Source organism: Mycteria americana, chromosome 6 (assembly GCF_035582795.1).
Source record: "Mycteria americana isolate JAX WOST 10 ecotype Jacksonville Zoo and Gardens chromosome 6, USCA_MyAme_1.0, whole genome shotgun sequence".
NCBI lineage: Eukaryota > Metazoa > Chordata > Aves > Ciconiiformes > Ciconiidae > Mycteria > Mycteria americana.
In genome coordinates, this window is record NC_134370.1 from 18,899,810 (window position 1) to 18,913,512 (window position 13,703).

General features: G+C 54.0%; 1 protein-coding gene across 1 annotated transcript; it reads left to right on the forward strand.

The window, feature by feature from the left end:
- The first annotated feature begins 2,806 nt into the window (after window positions 1-2,806).
- Window positions 2,807-8,268, forward strand: HHEX (hematopoietically expressed homeobox). Its single transcript, XM_075504782.1, has 4 exons — window positions 2,807-3,324; window positions 4,916-5,094; window positions 5,318-5,368; window positions 7,033-8,268. Exons 1-4 carry the CDS (start codon window positions 2,937-2,939, stop codon window positions 7,264-7,266), a joined length of 852 nt encoding a protein of 283 aa, XP_075360897.1. The 5' UTR covers window positions 2,807-2,936; the 3' UTR covers window positions 7,267-8,268.
- Window positions 8,269-13,703: the final 5,435 nt, after the last annotated feature.

Below are 13,703 nucleotides of genomic sequence, written 5' to 3' on the forward strand. Positions count from 1 at the left end.
GTCGGCGCTGGCAGCGGGGCCGCCCGGAACAAGTGGGGTCCCTGATTTTTTTTTTTTTTTTTCCCTTTAGCTCAGAACTTCTCGAAGGCGGGGGACTTCACAGAAAGCGAAGGGGAGGACAGGGCCCCGCAGTTATTACACAAAATAATGAGTTCTCCAGCCGATCCCTTCGGGCTGAGCTTGTGCCGGTGCGGGGATGCACACATCCCGCCCCGCCGCCCCCCAGAAATCCCCAGATTAGCAAGAAAACTTGGGGGTGTTTCAAGTGCATTCCAAGAAAATGAATGTGGAGGTTTTTTGTTTTTAACCGGGAAAGGAGTGTATTTTCTCTCTCTCTCCCGAGGTTTTTCAGATAAATTGGAGTGCTTTCCAGAGGGAACCTGGAGAAGAAATAGCAGAAATATTAAAGCGCTGTCTTGGTTGCACTGATCTTGGGGTGTCCGCAGCACCTTCCTTGAAATGCCCGTCAGACTGTAAAATCCAGTCAAAACTGTATTTGCCGCAGCAATATTGGTAATAACGTATTTTATCCGAAGCTGCATTATCTCCCTCACAACAGAAACTACAAACAAAAAGTATGTTCCAAAAGAAAGGGAAAAGGTTTTATTTAATCCAGAAAATAATTAAAATCTCATGTATTTTTATTGGTTTTAGTATCCAGCAGAGTGAAAATATTGAAACTCCGAGACCCCTTGCATTAAAAAGTCACAACTGTTCTATTTTATTAGTTCTGACTGTGTGAAAAAAATTATAAGGACAACATTGAAAAAATCCGGGGTTTAGAGCCCCGAATGGCCGTAAAAACAATAAAATCAACTATAAAACCTGCACTAGTGATATTAAAAAATTATGTAGTTCAATAAATGTGACATTTCATGAATGCAGATTTAATAGCCTCCAACCCGCGGAAGGAGGAAGGCTAAGGTCTAACAATTGAATTTGAAAGGGGCGGTGCTGCAGAACTGCAAAATTAAGTGCTCCATTTTTCTTGTTAGGGATTATGCAGTGGTGGTGGAATGTAATAACTGTGCCATTAAAACTTCCTTTTAACAAGGCCTATTGCTTGTATAAAACTCAGAAAATAATAATCTCTTCCTCTATTTATTTGTTTTCCAATGATACAGCAAAACATGGGTTTTTTCTTTTCAGTTAAACTTGTTCTCAGGATTTCGAATCGACAGCTTGTAAAATATTGTGGGGGCCCTCCATACTGCTGCCTCGTATCATGCACGTCGTTATTCCAGAGGGCAGCGGGTCATCGGTTTACTGTACATTTATTAAGTAAATCAAGCTGCAAATCCAACACTTCCAGATGAAAACATTAGCTAAACCCCTTGGAAAGAGCAATGCCTGGGAGACTGAGCGCAGAGAGAAAAAATAATCAAAACTGTCAGCTCGCTTTACGTGTACCTGATATTTACAAGACACAAGACCACGCTTTAAAGGTGAGTTTTGGCATTTGTTAACAATGTAAAGAAAAAAAACCCCCAACCTCGCTATATTATTAAAAATGTATATATTTCCATTTCACCAACACCCTTTCGTCAAGCTCTGAGCCTCTTAGTTATTAAGATCTTCGTGGGTTTGAACTGGAGACCTTTTTTTTAAAAAAAAACAAACCAAAAACAAAAAAGAAAGTTACACCAGCACCTGCTATTCCTTAACAGCTTGCCGTGATCGCTGTCAGCTCGGGGGCGTATGAGGGAGACGGGGGACGGGCGACCCGGCGGAGTCCGCGGACACGCAGGGGGCACCTGCCGCCTCCGCTCCCACGGAGGGGGAGAAGGCGGCGCCACCCGCTGCCGTCGGGCCGAGTCCCCGGGTGGTGACGGGGCGCGGGGAGAGCGGGGGTAGCTGCCCCCCCGCCCCCCCGTGCGGCCGGCAGCGGTTCTCGGCCACGGGCAGCCCCGCCGCGGGGCCGGGAGCGGGAGCCGGCGGCGCCCGGGCGGAGCGCACGTCCCTCGCCGAGGGCGGCGGGGCAGGAGGCAACACCCGGCGGGTTTTTAAAAACTAAATCGACGGTGCCCAGGTGGCGCTGCTCGGGCCGCCGCGCCGCCTTCCCCCGCGGGGCCGCCGGGGAGCGGGTCCCCAGCGCCGGCAGCCCCGTCTGGGGGCGGCCGACCCCCGTTTACCGGCCACCGCCGGCCGTCGGTACCCGGCGAGGCGCGGAGCCGCAAATCGCGCTGCTGCGCCCCGCCGGGCTCTCGGCCCTGTCTGGGGGGACGGGGCAGGAGCCTACGCGGCCCCGCCGCCCTCCGCCCACGCCCGGCCCCCGCTCCGCGGCCGCGCTCCCCCGCCCCTTTCCCGGTCCGCGCAGCCAGGCGGAGTGCCGGCGGCGGCCTTTCCAAAGGCCCGCGGAGCACGGCGAGCGCCGGGCGGGCGGGGGCGACGACACTGCGCAGCCCCTTCTCCGCCACCTCCCTCAGCCCGGGGCCGAGCCACGCTGCGGGGGGCCAGCGCTCTGCCCCGTGGGGACGCCGCGCCGGGCGCGGGTCGAGGAGCGGGAGCCGGTGGGGGCAGCGCCGGGCCCCCTGCCCGGTGCCGTCGGACCCCCGCTCCGTAGCCTCGGACCCCCCGCGCGGTGCCGTCGGGGCCCGGGCGCGCTGCCGATCGCGCCCCGCCGCCTGGGCTCCCCCGGGCCGCGGCGGTGGCTGATTGGCGCCGCGGGGAGTTTGCTCGGGGAGGCGGGGGGAGTGTTTGCCGGCGGGGGGTGGTTTCCCCCTTCCCTGGCCGGGCTCATTGGCTAGACGGAGCCGTGGCAGGAAGGGGACAGAGACCAAGCGGGCTCCGCCCCGCGCCAATAGAAACCTATCGAAGGGTAACCCGAGCCCAGAGAAACCCGCGGCGGCGGTGCCAGCACCCAGCCGCCGCGGTCGGGGCCGGCTTTCCGCAGGGGCGGCCGGGGGCGCGGGGGGTGCGCGGGCGGCGGCCGCGCCATGCAGTACCAGCCGCCGGGCGCGGCGCCGGCAGCGGCGGCGGCCCTGGGCGTCGGCGTCCCGCTGTACGCGCCCACGCCGCTGCTCCAGCCCGCGCACCCCACGCCCTTCTACATCGAGGACATCCTGGGCCGCGGCCCCGCCGCCGCCCCGGCCCCCCACTCCCTGCCCGCCCCGCCGCCGCCGACGCTGCCGTCGCCCAACTCCTCCTTCACCAGCCTGGTGTCCCCGTACCGGACCCCCATCTACGAGCCGACCCCCATCCACCCGGCCTTCTCCCACCACCTCGCCGCCACCTACGGCACCGGCGCCTATGCCGGGCCCCTCTACTCCTTCCCCCGCGCCGTCGGCGACTACGCGCACGCCCTGATCCGGCAGGACCCCCTGGGTAAGCCATGCTCCCCCGCCCTCCCCGGCTGCCGCCCCGCCGCTCCCTTCCCGTCCCCATCTCGTCCCGTCCCGTCCCGCCGTCGGGGGCTGGGGGGGAATGGGAAGTGACTGAATTCTGCCCCCCTTTCCCGCCTGCCCCGCCGCCTCTCCGCGTTCCCCCTGTCTCCCTCCGGCCCCCGTCTGATTTACAGTAAATTAAAGGCGCGCCGCGCTCCGGCGCTGGCAGCAAGACCACAGTGCGCGGCCGCGGTGACTCAGATTTGTTTTCCTTCAACCAAGTGACTCTGAGAGTGTCCTTAGTAATGTCGCGTGTGGTTTTGGTGGGGAACGTTAATTGTGCTGGGAGATCGCATGGCAGATCTCAGCCTTTTCCTGCGGATGACTTGAAAAACAGGCGGGAGGCCGGCTCCGCTCGACGGGCCCCCCGCAGGTCGGGGCGGGTCGGGTCGGGCCGGGTCGGGCCGGGCCGGGGCCCAGGCGGCCCCTTCTCGCCCGCGGCTGGGGGAAGCGTCCCCGCTGCGGGGGCTGAGCCCCGCGCCCGGGCTGCAGCACTTGTTCTTAGTGATTGCAAAACTGGACCTGACTCACCACATTTGTGCAGTGAAAGAGGCTGACCCTTTCCGTTCATACAGGAAACCTTGAGCTCTCGATAGGAGTAAATCTGGTTTCAGAAGCTGTTAAGTGTTTTCCTGGCCGCTTGAAGCAGGCTCTTCCCCGGGAGTCGTGCACATTGCTGATTACTTTATCGACATCCTCAATACAGACAAATTCAGGAAACACTCGACTTCTGATAGCCGGGATCCGTTTTTCTGATATTGTTCATTTCCTCTGTGTGGGATGTGACTTTATGACAGCTAAAATAACCAGTTGCTTCCTATTTTTTTGAGTCTGTTTTGCACCAGAATTACTAAAGCCTGACGCAAGCAAAATCTTGAAAAACAATGCAGCAAATTTCAAAGGGTGCAGCCAGCAAGACAGAAAGGCAAACAGAGTGACTCAGTGGCACTGGCCAGAGCCTCCGGCCCCGGGACGCGGCTGCCGCTCCGCAGCGGGGCTGGGACCCGGCGTGTCCCTGCCTGCCCCACCTCGCTCCGCACCGAGCCCGGGGCCGAGCCTGGCGGGCACCCCGCGGCCACGGGCGGGCGAGCCCCAGCCGCGGCTGGGGGCTTGGGGCGCTCCTTGCCCGAAGCGGGTGGGCGCCCGCGGGGCCGCGGGCACTGCTGCAGAGAAAGGGAGACGGTTTCTCTGGGGCATCGCAGTGAAAGAGCAGAAGGAAGCAAAGGTCTTTTTTTTTTTTTTTTTAATCTCTTTTCTTTGCGAGATAGACCAACAGGAAACACATTGACGGAAATGTTGCCAAAGCCCGTAGAGGGCTTTAACTGGTCTCTCTGTTCGGCGGAGGTGAAAAATCAGAGGAGGCGAAAGATCAGACTAGGAACTGGGGGAAATAAAATCAGGCGAAGGAAATTAGCGGGCCCTGGACCCGGCGCGCCTGCAGGCCCGGGCTCGGGCAGGGGCCGGGGCTCCCCGGGCACGCGTGTTCGCGGCCGGCCGGCCAGTGACCCTCGGCGCTGTGCCCCTCTTTGAAGGGAAGCCGCTGCTGTGGAGCCCCTTCATCCAGCGGCCGCTGCACAAGAGGAAAGGTGGGCAGGTCCGCTTCTCCAACGACCAGACCATCGAGCTGGAGAAGAAGTTCGAGACACAGAAATACCTCTCCCCGCCGGAGAGGAAGCGCCTGGCCAAGATGCTGCAGCTCAGCGAGAGGCAGGTGAGGCCGTGCCCGCGCCCCGGGGAACCGCACCCCGTCCCCGGGCAGCCCCCGGGGCCGGCAGCTCCGGCCCTGCCGTGCGGCTGCTGTCGGCGCAGCGCTGCCGGGGAGCCGGCCGGCTCGGGGGGGCTGGCTCTTGCTTTCTGTTTGTGGCTCGGGTAAGGCTCCTGGCGCTTACCGGCACCGAGACTACCCCGTGCCTTCTCTCGTTGTCGTTGCTCAGGTCAAAACGTGGTTTCAGAATCGCAGAGCCAAATGGAGGCGTCTAAAGCAGGTACGGGGACGTTTCCGTTTCTATAGAAATAAGTAGCTTAATTGTCTTATCTTACGCCGTGCTCGCCTATTCCAGGTTGTATGCAGAAGTCATCTGAAAGGCTGTTTAACCTCTTCACCTTGATTAAAAAGACAAATAGTCATGCTGGAATCCATGAGGGCTCGTTCAGGCAGCACTAACGTTAAAAGCTCCTAATGTGGTTCCTATATCAATTATGCCCGGCTTTCACACACCGCCTATTAAAACTCCACACTAATTGTTTTGTAAACCCATATGTTGTTTAGCCAATTAACGTGGAGAAGATAAGTAATTGTCAGTAAATTACTTAGGCAGTTGTTTTGGAGAAGAATATTTACTGGTCTTTTAAATCGCCCTCTCTTAATAAACACAAGTCGATTTATTCTGCAAACGTTGGGAGAGGCAGGTACAAACACCTGGTTTGTTTTGAGGAGCCGCATGAAAAATTGAGTAGCTTTTACTTTTCGTTTACAAAGAGTTACAGTGTATGAGGCTGAGAGGTTGAAGCGGTTTCCCTTCCCTTAGAAATTGTGCTCAAACAGCTAGATCTTTTTTTTATGGCCCAGAGGGCCCGATCCTGCCCAGCTTGGCCAGATTGAGGCCCCTTGACTCAAAGATTTGTGAAAAATCCCTGCATTGTGGCCTGAGTCTGGCTTCAGTAAGTGTGACATGGACGGCCAAGTTTTACTGGTAAATCAGCCTTTAATATAAAAATAATAAGAAAAGAAAACCAATCACAGTGCCACGATCTAGATATATTTGTTCTGTGAGCTTCCCTGGGTTTAACCGGTGCTTCAGTTGATTTTTTAATAAACCCCTTTAGTCCGGCAAGAGGCGGGCTGAGTCCCCAGTCCTCGGCAGGGCCCGACCCGTGCCACAGTGTCCGGAGAGCTTGCTTGGGATCTCGGCCATTTTAAGTCATTTCCTCCTTTTCATTCAGTTGCATCCATTTCTCCGAGCCCGCATGGTTATATCATGGGTACGTGTCTCTGCCTGCCTTCTCTTAAGAGTATCATTTCATGCCCCCTTAGGGGACTGGGCTCCCCAGACTGCTGCCGACACAGGGCTACTCCTGCCTTCGGAAATGGGGTTTTGTTTTTTGTTTTGTTTTGTTTTGTTTTGTTTTGTTTTTAATGGTGAGTGTTTTAATGTAGAGTTTTAGCTTAATTAGTAATTTTTTCCCATTTGCTTTCAGGCCACTGATGGATTCGGCCTTCCTCCTTTTGCCGTTGGGTGTAATTAAAGAAAGATCAGGGCAGGAGGAAGCTGTGTGTCGGTGTTTGTAGATTCATAATAAACATTTGCTTTGCTAAAGACAAAAGTTCAGAGGTTCCTGGGCTCCGGCAGCTCCTGATTTTTTTGAATTGGCTGCGATAACCATTGCCAAGGAGCCGTATTCACGGCTGTGGCCGCTGTGGCTGCCGGGGAGTGGGATCAGAGCCGAGCCCCTGCGTGTGGCTGAGCCCTTGCGTGGCCCCGTCCCACTCAGGCAGGTTTATAGGCAGGAGGCCCAGGGAGGTAGCGGGACACCTGCCTTTTCCTGCAAGAAACCCAAAGTGGTTTTCCCACCCAGCACAACTGGAATTCCCAGGCCTCCTGGCTCCGTGGTGCGTATTTCTGTATAAAGCAGGCTTCTTTCATTGCAGGAGAATCCCCAGGCCACCAAAAAAGAAGAAGTGGAAGGTGCTGACAGTCACAGTGACCAAAGGCTGGAGAGCTGCCCGACCCCCGAGCAGAAGGGTAAAGAGGTCTCCCTGGATGGCTCGCAGTACACCCCCTCGCCGGCCTCACAGGAGGACCTGGAGTCAGATGTCTCTGATGACTCTGATCAAGAAGTGGACATTGAAGGAGATAAAGGCTATTACAATCCTACCCACTAATGGCCCTGTGCGCAGAGTGGACCCTAACTCGGCTTGCACTTTACCAGGGGCTGGTTTGGAAGAATATTATGCTACAGGAGAAAACTGTCACCATTCCACTGAAAGAAAAAAAACCAACACCAATAGACTCATTTTATAATAAGCAGAGAAAGAAAGATGTATTTTCTGCAAACAGTCCATTTTTGGCAGATCTCTAATTTGGTTAAAGGAACATGGTTTGTATTTAATTATTTGTAAGATATATTTGTACATTAATCGATGTTCTAACAGGAATATAATACTGCACCCTGTCCTTACTCACGGGGGTCTGAATCAGCTGCTCTTGGTGATCAGGCAAAACTCCTCTCTAGCTAGTGTGGAAGTGAGTATGGATTACAGGACTAAGCCCTTTGTAAGTGTAAACAAATGTAGTTTAAATAGATTAATTTAAACCCCCTTTGCAAGCAGAGAAACATGTTCTGTGAAATAGGGAGGGATTTGGCCATCCTGACAAGTGCCTTACACTCATATCCTTTTACCTGCCATGGTGCTCTCTACCGAGACCTCTCTCTGTTCATCAGGTAGAGTCTTTGGACAGATTCATTTTTGCTCTTGCATGACGTGAAATGTGCCTTCTCAGATTTTTGAGGACTTTGTCCCACAATCTGGGTAGTTCCATTTGCAGGGAAAAAAAATACATATTTTTCTCCTTGAAAATCTCTAGCACTGTTTTTTACAGATTTCGTATTTGAGAAGAAAATGTGGGGAGTGATAGGGTCCTGCTGTAGGAGAGGAACTGCCGTCAGCTGGGGGGGGATAAGTGAGGCACACAGCCGTGGGAAGATAATGCCTATTGTATACATATCTGCTTCTGTACATACTAGTTTTCTTTGAAAGTCTGGCGGTTTTATACCTCAAGTTGTTCATATTTTGTACATATTTGTTCAATGTTTAAAAAAAAAAAGCAAACCCTGGTATTTAATTTTTGATGGACTTGTCTGTGAAATAAAACTAAACTCTGCACCACCCGCCACGCTGGCCATCCAGTTCCTGGCAGGAGAAATCCCAAACCTCGCCCCCGCCAGCAATGCCCCAGGCGTGTTGCAATCGGGCTTCTCCCTCCGGTACCGTGCCGGTCACGGGCCACCCTGCGGCCCTCCAGGCGCCCTCGCGTTGCGGGCATCTCGCGTGGGCTCATTGCTTACGTTTCTGCTGTTTTTCAGCCTGCCACCCCGCGTTTCGGTTTTTCGCCTGTACCCGTGCCTCCACGCCTCCTGCCCACTCGGGAAAGGGCTCTGCGGCGGGAGGAGGAAAGCCTGGTCTGCGAGTCCCGGCTGGAAGCGTAGGTGTTTACCCCCGAGTCGCCCCGACCCTGGGGGGGGGGTCGGGGGGGCGCGGGCTGGAGGAGGAGCGGGGCCGGCAGTGCCTGCTCGGGGCCGGGCATCGACCCCAGCCAGGGCAGCCGCTGACCCGCCTGAGTCAACAGTGGTTATTCATCGGCCTTTCTCCGAAACGATGCCGGCCCGGGGGCGCGGGAGATGCCGCCGGGACCGGGCATCCCGGGGGTGGGCAGCCGCGCGGGTCAGCCCGCACCGTCCGGCCTCTTCAGTCCCCGGAGGGGGCCGCAGCGAGCACCAGGGGACAGGGACCTGCCCCCGGCCGGGTGCCACGGCGGCCTGTAGTGCCAGGAAAGGAGTTTAGAGAGCAACAAGTGACTATGTTGACTGACGAGGGGGGACGGCCCTTAGGGCAGCCGGGGCGTCGCGTCTAAGCGGGTTAATGCTTCGAGAAACAGCGGCTGAGTTTTCTGAATAATTGAGTGGCTTCAGCTGTAGTTTGTTCTTTTAAAGCTGGGTTCATGAACACGGCCCAAAAACATGAAGGAAACGGGGAGGTTCCGTTGCCACCTGTTCGTGCACGCTGGGCAAAGCGAGAAGCCTCCGGCCGCCCCCGCGGCCCCGCCAGCTGCTCCCGCTGGGGACACGCAGGGCCGGGACACGCAGGGCTCGCATGGAGCCCCGGGGAGCTGGCACCGGCCCCGGTTTAAGCCCACCCGTGACAAAAGGGAGCCCCGGGACACGCCCGGGCTGTCTCTGGGTATTTCTCCGCCCTTGCGCTCGGATCGAGCCCCGGCGCGGTGCGCGCAAGGCGAGGAGCTCGCCGTCGGGAGCAGAAGATGCGCAGCGCGGCTCCGCTGAGGGGGAAAACGCTTCTCCATCCTCGGCGTTTTCCCTCGCTCAGTGTTTCTGTCGCGGGTCTCAGCCTGGGTCCCGACGGGGACGGGAACAGCTCGCCATGCGTCTCCGGGGCTGGGCTGCGGGGGTGCCGGGAGCCGGGCGGGGGGCGCTCGGGCAGGGGCGTCCCGGCCCTTTCCCTCCGTTTTTCCTTGTCGTGTCTGTCTGTCCCGACCGAGATCGGGGGCCCGAAGCTGGCGTTACCTCTTCAGGGCGGCTTCGTGTTACGGCTGTGCTTTCGCGCGGGGACGGCAACACGCGCGGGACAGAGCCGCCGCGACGGGTGGGCGACAGGCGGCGGCCAGGGGTTGCGGGGCCTTGGGTGAACTCCGGTAAAGCCGATTTCCACGCGGGATGATGCCGGCATCCCCCGTCCGGGGCAAGCCGGCAGGCACCCGCGCTTAAACACTTGCAGGGCCCGATGCGATGGCAGGGGTGGGGGCTCTGCCCGCCCACAGCTCGGGTGCGTGTCCCAGCCGCTGTAACGCGGTCCCGGAAAGCTGGGCTCGTTAAACCCGGGCGCATTCCCAGCAGTGGCGGGGGATTTGGCGGCTCCCTGCAGGCGGGGAGTGCAGACGCATCATCGTGCAGCCACCGGGCCGGGGATGTGGATTTCCAGGGTGTCGGGACAGGTGACAACAGCGCTGTCACCCCGGCTCGGCTGTGGAAATGCCCTTGCTCTCCCACCCACCCGGGGAGGGGGGCTCACGGCTTCGCGGCGCCTAGGTTAAACACACCGGCGGGGGCGGAGAGCCACGGGCTGAGCTGCGGCTGCAACTAGAGAAATACCCCCAGCAGCTGTCCCTGACACCCAAAGCCCGTTTCCACAGCGGAGGAGACCCGCGTGGGGATGCCCACGGCGGGGCGGGAGAGCGGCTCTCCCCGGGCAGTCTCTTCTCCTCGGCGGGAGAAAAACGGCCGGAGCACTTTACAGCGTTCCGTGAAAGCTTCGAGCCCCTTCCGTGCCACCCTGCTTTCTCCGATTTGTTTGCCTGTTGGCTACTTCATGCCGAACTAGCACGTATGACCTTTCCAGCACAACTCCCGTCTTGTTTTCGACTCTTTTATCAGCCGATTCAACTTGAAAATGGTTATCATTTAGCAGAAAAACAAACAGAAAAGCACATTTTTGTAAGCAAAACGTTAATGATTGGAAGAATTGCACCAATTTCAGCTTGACAGTGTGTGATTAATCCTCCGGGTCAGGTACTTATATTTTTAGTCATTAGGTTCGTCGGCCTTTGATATCCAGAACTGTTTCTAGCCTAATAGGATATCGACCCAGCCGCCTATGTACTTTGACTCCTCACACAGCACGGCTCCCCGGCCCGCGGGGGCCACCTGCCCCGCAGGATGCCTGGGGAGGCCGCCCACGCGCGGGGCAGGGCGAGTCCACCCCCGCGGCCGGGACACGCGTGGGTCAGCCTGTTCGCCCTCCCCGCGGGAGCCTTGAGTGCTTCCGTGGTGTGTGGGGGCAGGGGAAGGAGGCAAGTGGTGGCGCGGTGTTTGCAATCCTGGACACTTTAATCTTTCACACTGAAATGGCCAGAGCCTCTTTTATTGCACAATAATAGGAAATAATAACTTAGGGCTCCTAATTGTTTGCTTTCACTGAAAAGGACCTTCCTCTGGTCGCATTGGATAAACAGGTTACCACTCAGTTTAGTGGACAGCAATAAATGACATTAGACCCCAAAGAAATTTACTACTAGATGTCTTCTCAGAGGACAAAAAAATCAGGCAAGAAATCTGTCCATGGGTATTATTGTCTCTCAGTTATGTATATATAAAAAAAAGGTTAGATTTTAAGGACATTATTTTAGCACATGAGAAAGTTTCAAGATAGACCGTGCTGAAAACCTGAACTAAGCATCAACAGCAGGTCAGAGCATGCTGATCTGACTCAGATCAACCTCCCATTAATGTTTAATGGTGGTTTGGGCTTAGCAAGGACAGAAAGATCTTGTCCAGGTCTGCAGGTGACAACAACTGCTTACCAAAGAGCCTTTGTTGACTGTGGAGTCTGTGTCTTATTCTGAATCATGGGCTTCGTTGGCTTCAGGCCTCATGAGCATATAAGATTTGTTTTCTTCCTATTTATTCAAAACAGGAAATCAATGTGTATTTCTAAAATATTTCAGGTGGTGCACGCCAAGGCCAAAAAAAACTTGACACAATTGTGAAAAAGCGTCATCACAATAACTTGACTGGCTCCATTTCACGACTCCATTGTTTGAGAGCTATTGACAAATGACTACTAAAACCAGGGAATCTCAAGCAAGTCCAGACTGTGTTATTTTGGTCACTTGGACTTATACCAGCAAGTTATTATTTGGTGGACTCTTTCAATTGAGTTGGTGACTTGTGAATTTTCCCTTGAATGTCAGATACCCACCCATGTCATAAAGACATACTTTCTAATGGGACTAGCTGAGATCTAGATGGTTTTCCTACCAGACTGATATCCACCCATGTCATTAAGCCTTAATAATAAACAGAACTAGTAGTCTTTTCTTTTTTTTTCACCATATAAAAAAGGGCCTGACATTAAACGGTCAGAGAGGCCGGGCTTGTGCTTGTTCTTCAATTGTGGTGGTGACTTTTTCCCGTTTTTTTTTTTTTTTTCTTTCCTGAAAGTATTGTTTAAGATGTCAAAGATGCTAGTACAATTCTGGGAAACAGTTACTCTAATTTGTTCACTCCCCAGTCAGCTTGGTAAGAAGCAAAACGGTGTAAGGAAATATATTAATGACTAAGAATTTATCTGCTGACTTTGTAGAAGACAATTATTACAATTGGGTAGGTGTGCATGCACGTGGGCTAGATATTTTCAAGTAGCTGTTTAAAGGAGTAGATTAGATCGAGGGTTTTGTCTGAGTACACTTCATTAAAATGAAGTCAAAGTCAAAACCAATTGCTGTTTGGTGGCCTGTAGGAAGTGAGTCGCTGCTCACACTCCACCAGAAATACTAATGCTAAAGACACATTGAACTTTGTGTTTGTTGGTACAATTTAGGCAAATTAATTGGGTTAAAAGATTGAATGGGCACAGAAAAAGAGCTACCATCTCATCGGCCTTAGGGAAAGAGCCATTTCCAGGAGACCTAATTCAATCAAGCTTATTTTAGGACTAAAAATCCCATCTGACAAACACATAGACCTCAATACCCTTTAACATGATTTTGGCAGACAGTCAGCCAGGAGCCCAGACTATGACCTGCTAAAACTGAGCAGAAGATGATCTTAGTAGACTTTTAGTAGGTTTTGCTTTTGAAAAAAAAGGGCCTGACTGAACTAAATCTACTGAAAAAAGGATCTTTTTCTGTTGTTGTCTAGACAGGGCCTTCAGGGTTTCCCCGCATGTCAATCTGTGCCATTGCTTTGAAGACCTTTGTAGAGAAACTTCTTATTGATTGCTTCCTATGCTATAATTCTCCTTGGCTGTTGCAGTGGGACTTCCCATGAGCATGGCGTGTCATTTTAGAAAGTATTCTGTCATTGTCTAGACAGGTATAAAAGTTGTATTTTTAGAATGACTTAGCAAACACTTTTTAACACCTTTTAGCATTTGACTTGTCCTATCTATGCAAGGTTTCAAAATGTGTTAGTCAAGCTGCGTTAGCTAATATCTTTAAAAACACAACTTTTATCCTAGTCTAGACGTACTGAAAGAGAGTACTTGTCCTGGGATACACCCACATGAGGGTATAGCCGTTTTAAAATTAGTCAGGACTGTCCACTACCATGCAGTTGTATCTCAATGACTTAGTGCAGCTATCAGGATAAAGATCACAGGTTAAAAGGGGAAGAAGTAACTTTGCTTTATACACATCAGTTCTTCCACTTCCTTCTCTATATAAGAAGGAACCCTCTTACCCAGCCAAAACCCTCCTAATCTAGCACACAGAGTCAATCAGAGAGCAGCTCAGACCTGTTGTAGGCCTAAGGTATAGAAAGACCCAGTTCTGCGAAAGGCTGGGCCAGTGGCCAAGGTTGCTCTCCAGGGACTTGTCCTCCCAGTCGTCACCAGACCCTTTTGGTTCTGCCAGGGGAGCCGTTTCCAAACCTACCTTGAATGAAAATAGCCCAAGTTAGTGCAAGCAGTTTAAAGGATGGTAACACTTTAAAGAAAAGGTCTGCACTAACTTGGTTCATTTTGGCTGATGGGTGTCAGAGCTCTGCTGGCACATCGGAGAAAGTTTTGCTAACTGAGGAAGTTTAGTT

What these genes read in the sequence shown, in the direction of transcription:
- HHEX (XM_075504782.1), top strand. Translation starts at nt 2,937, where the DNA reads ATGCAGTACCAGCCGCCGGGCGCGGCGCCGGCAGCGGCGGCGGCCCTG. An exon ending in GATCCGGCAGGACCCCCTGG is followed by an intron (nt 3,325 to 4,915) that starts GTAAGCCATGCT and finishes CCCTCTTTGAAG; the next exon opens with GGAAGCCGCTGCTGTGGAGC. An exon ending in TGCAGCTCAGCGAGAGGCAG is followed by an intron (nt 5,095 to 5,317) that starts GTGAGGCCGTGC and finishes GTCGTTGCTCAG; the next exon opens with GTCAAAACGTGGTTTCAGAA.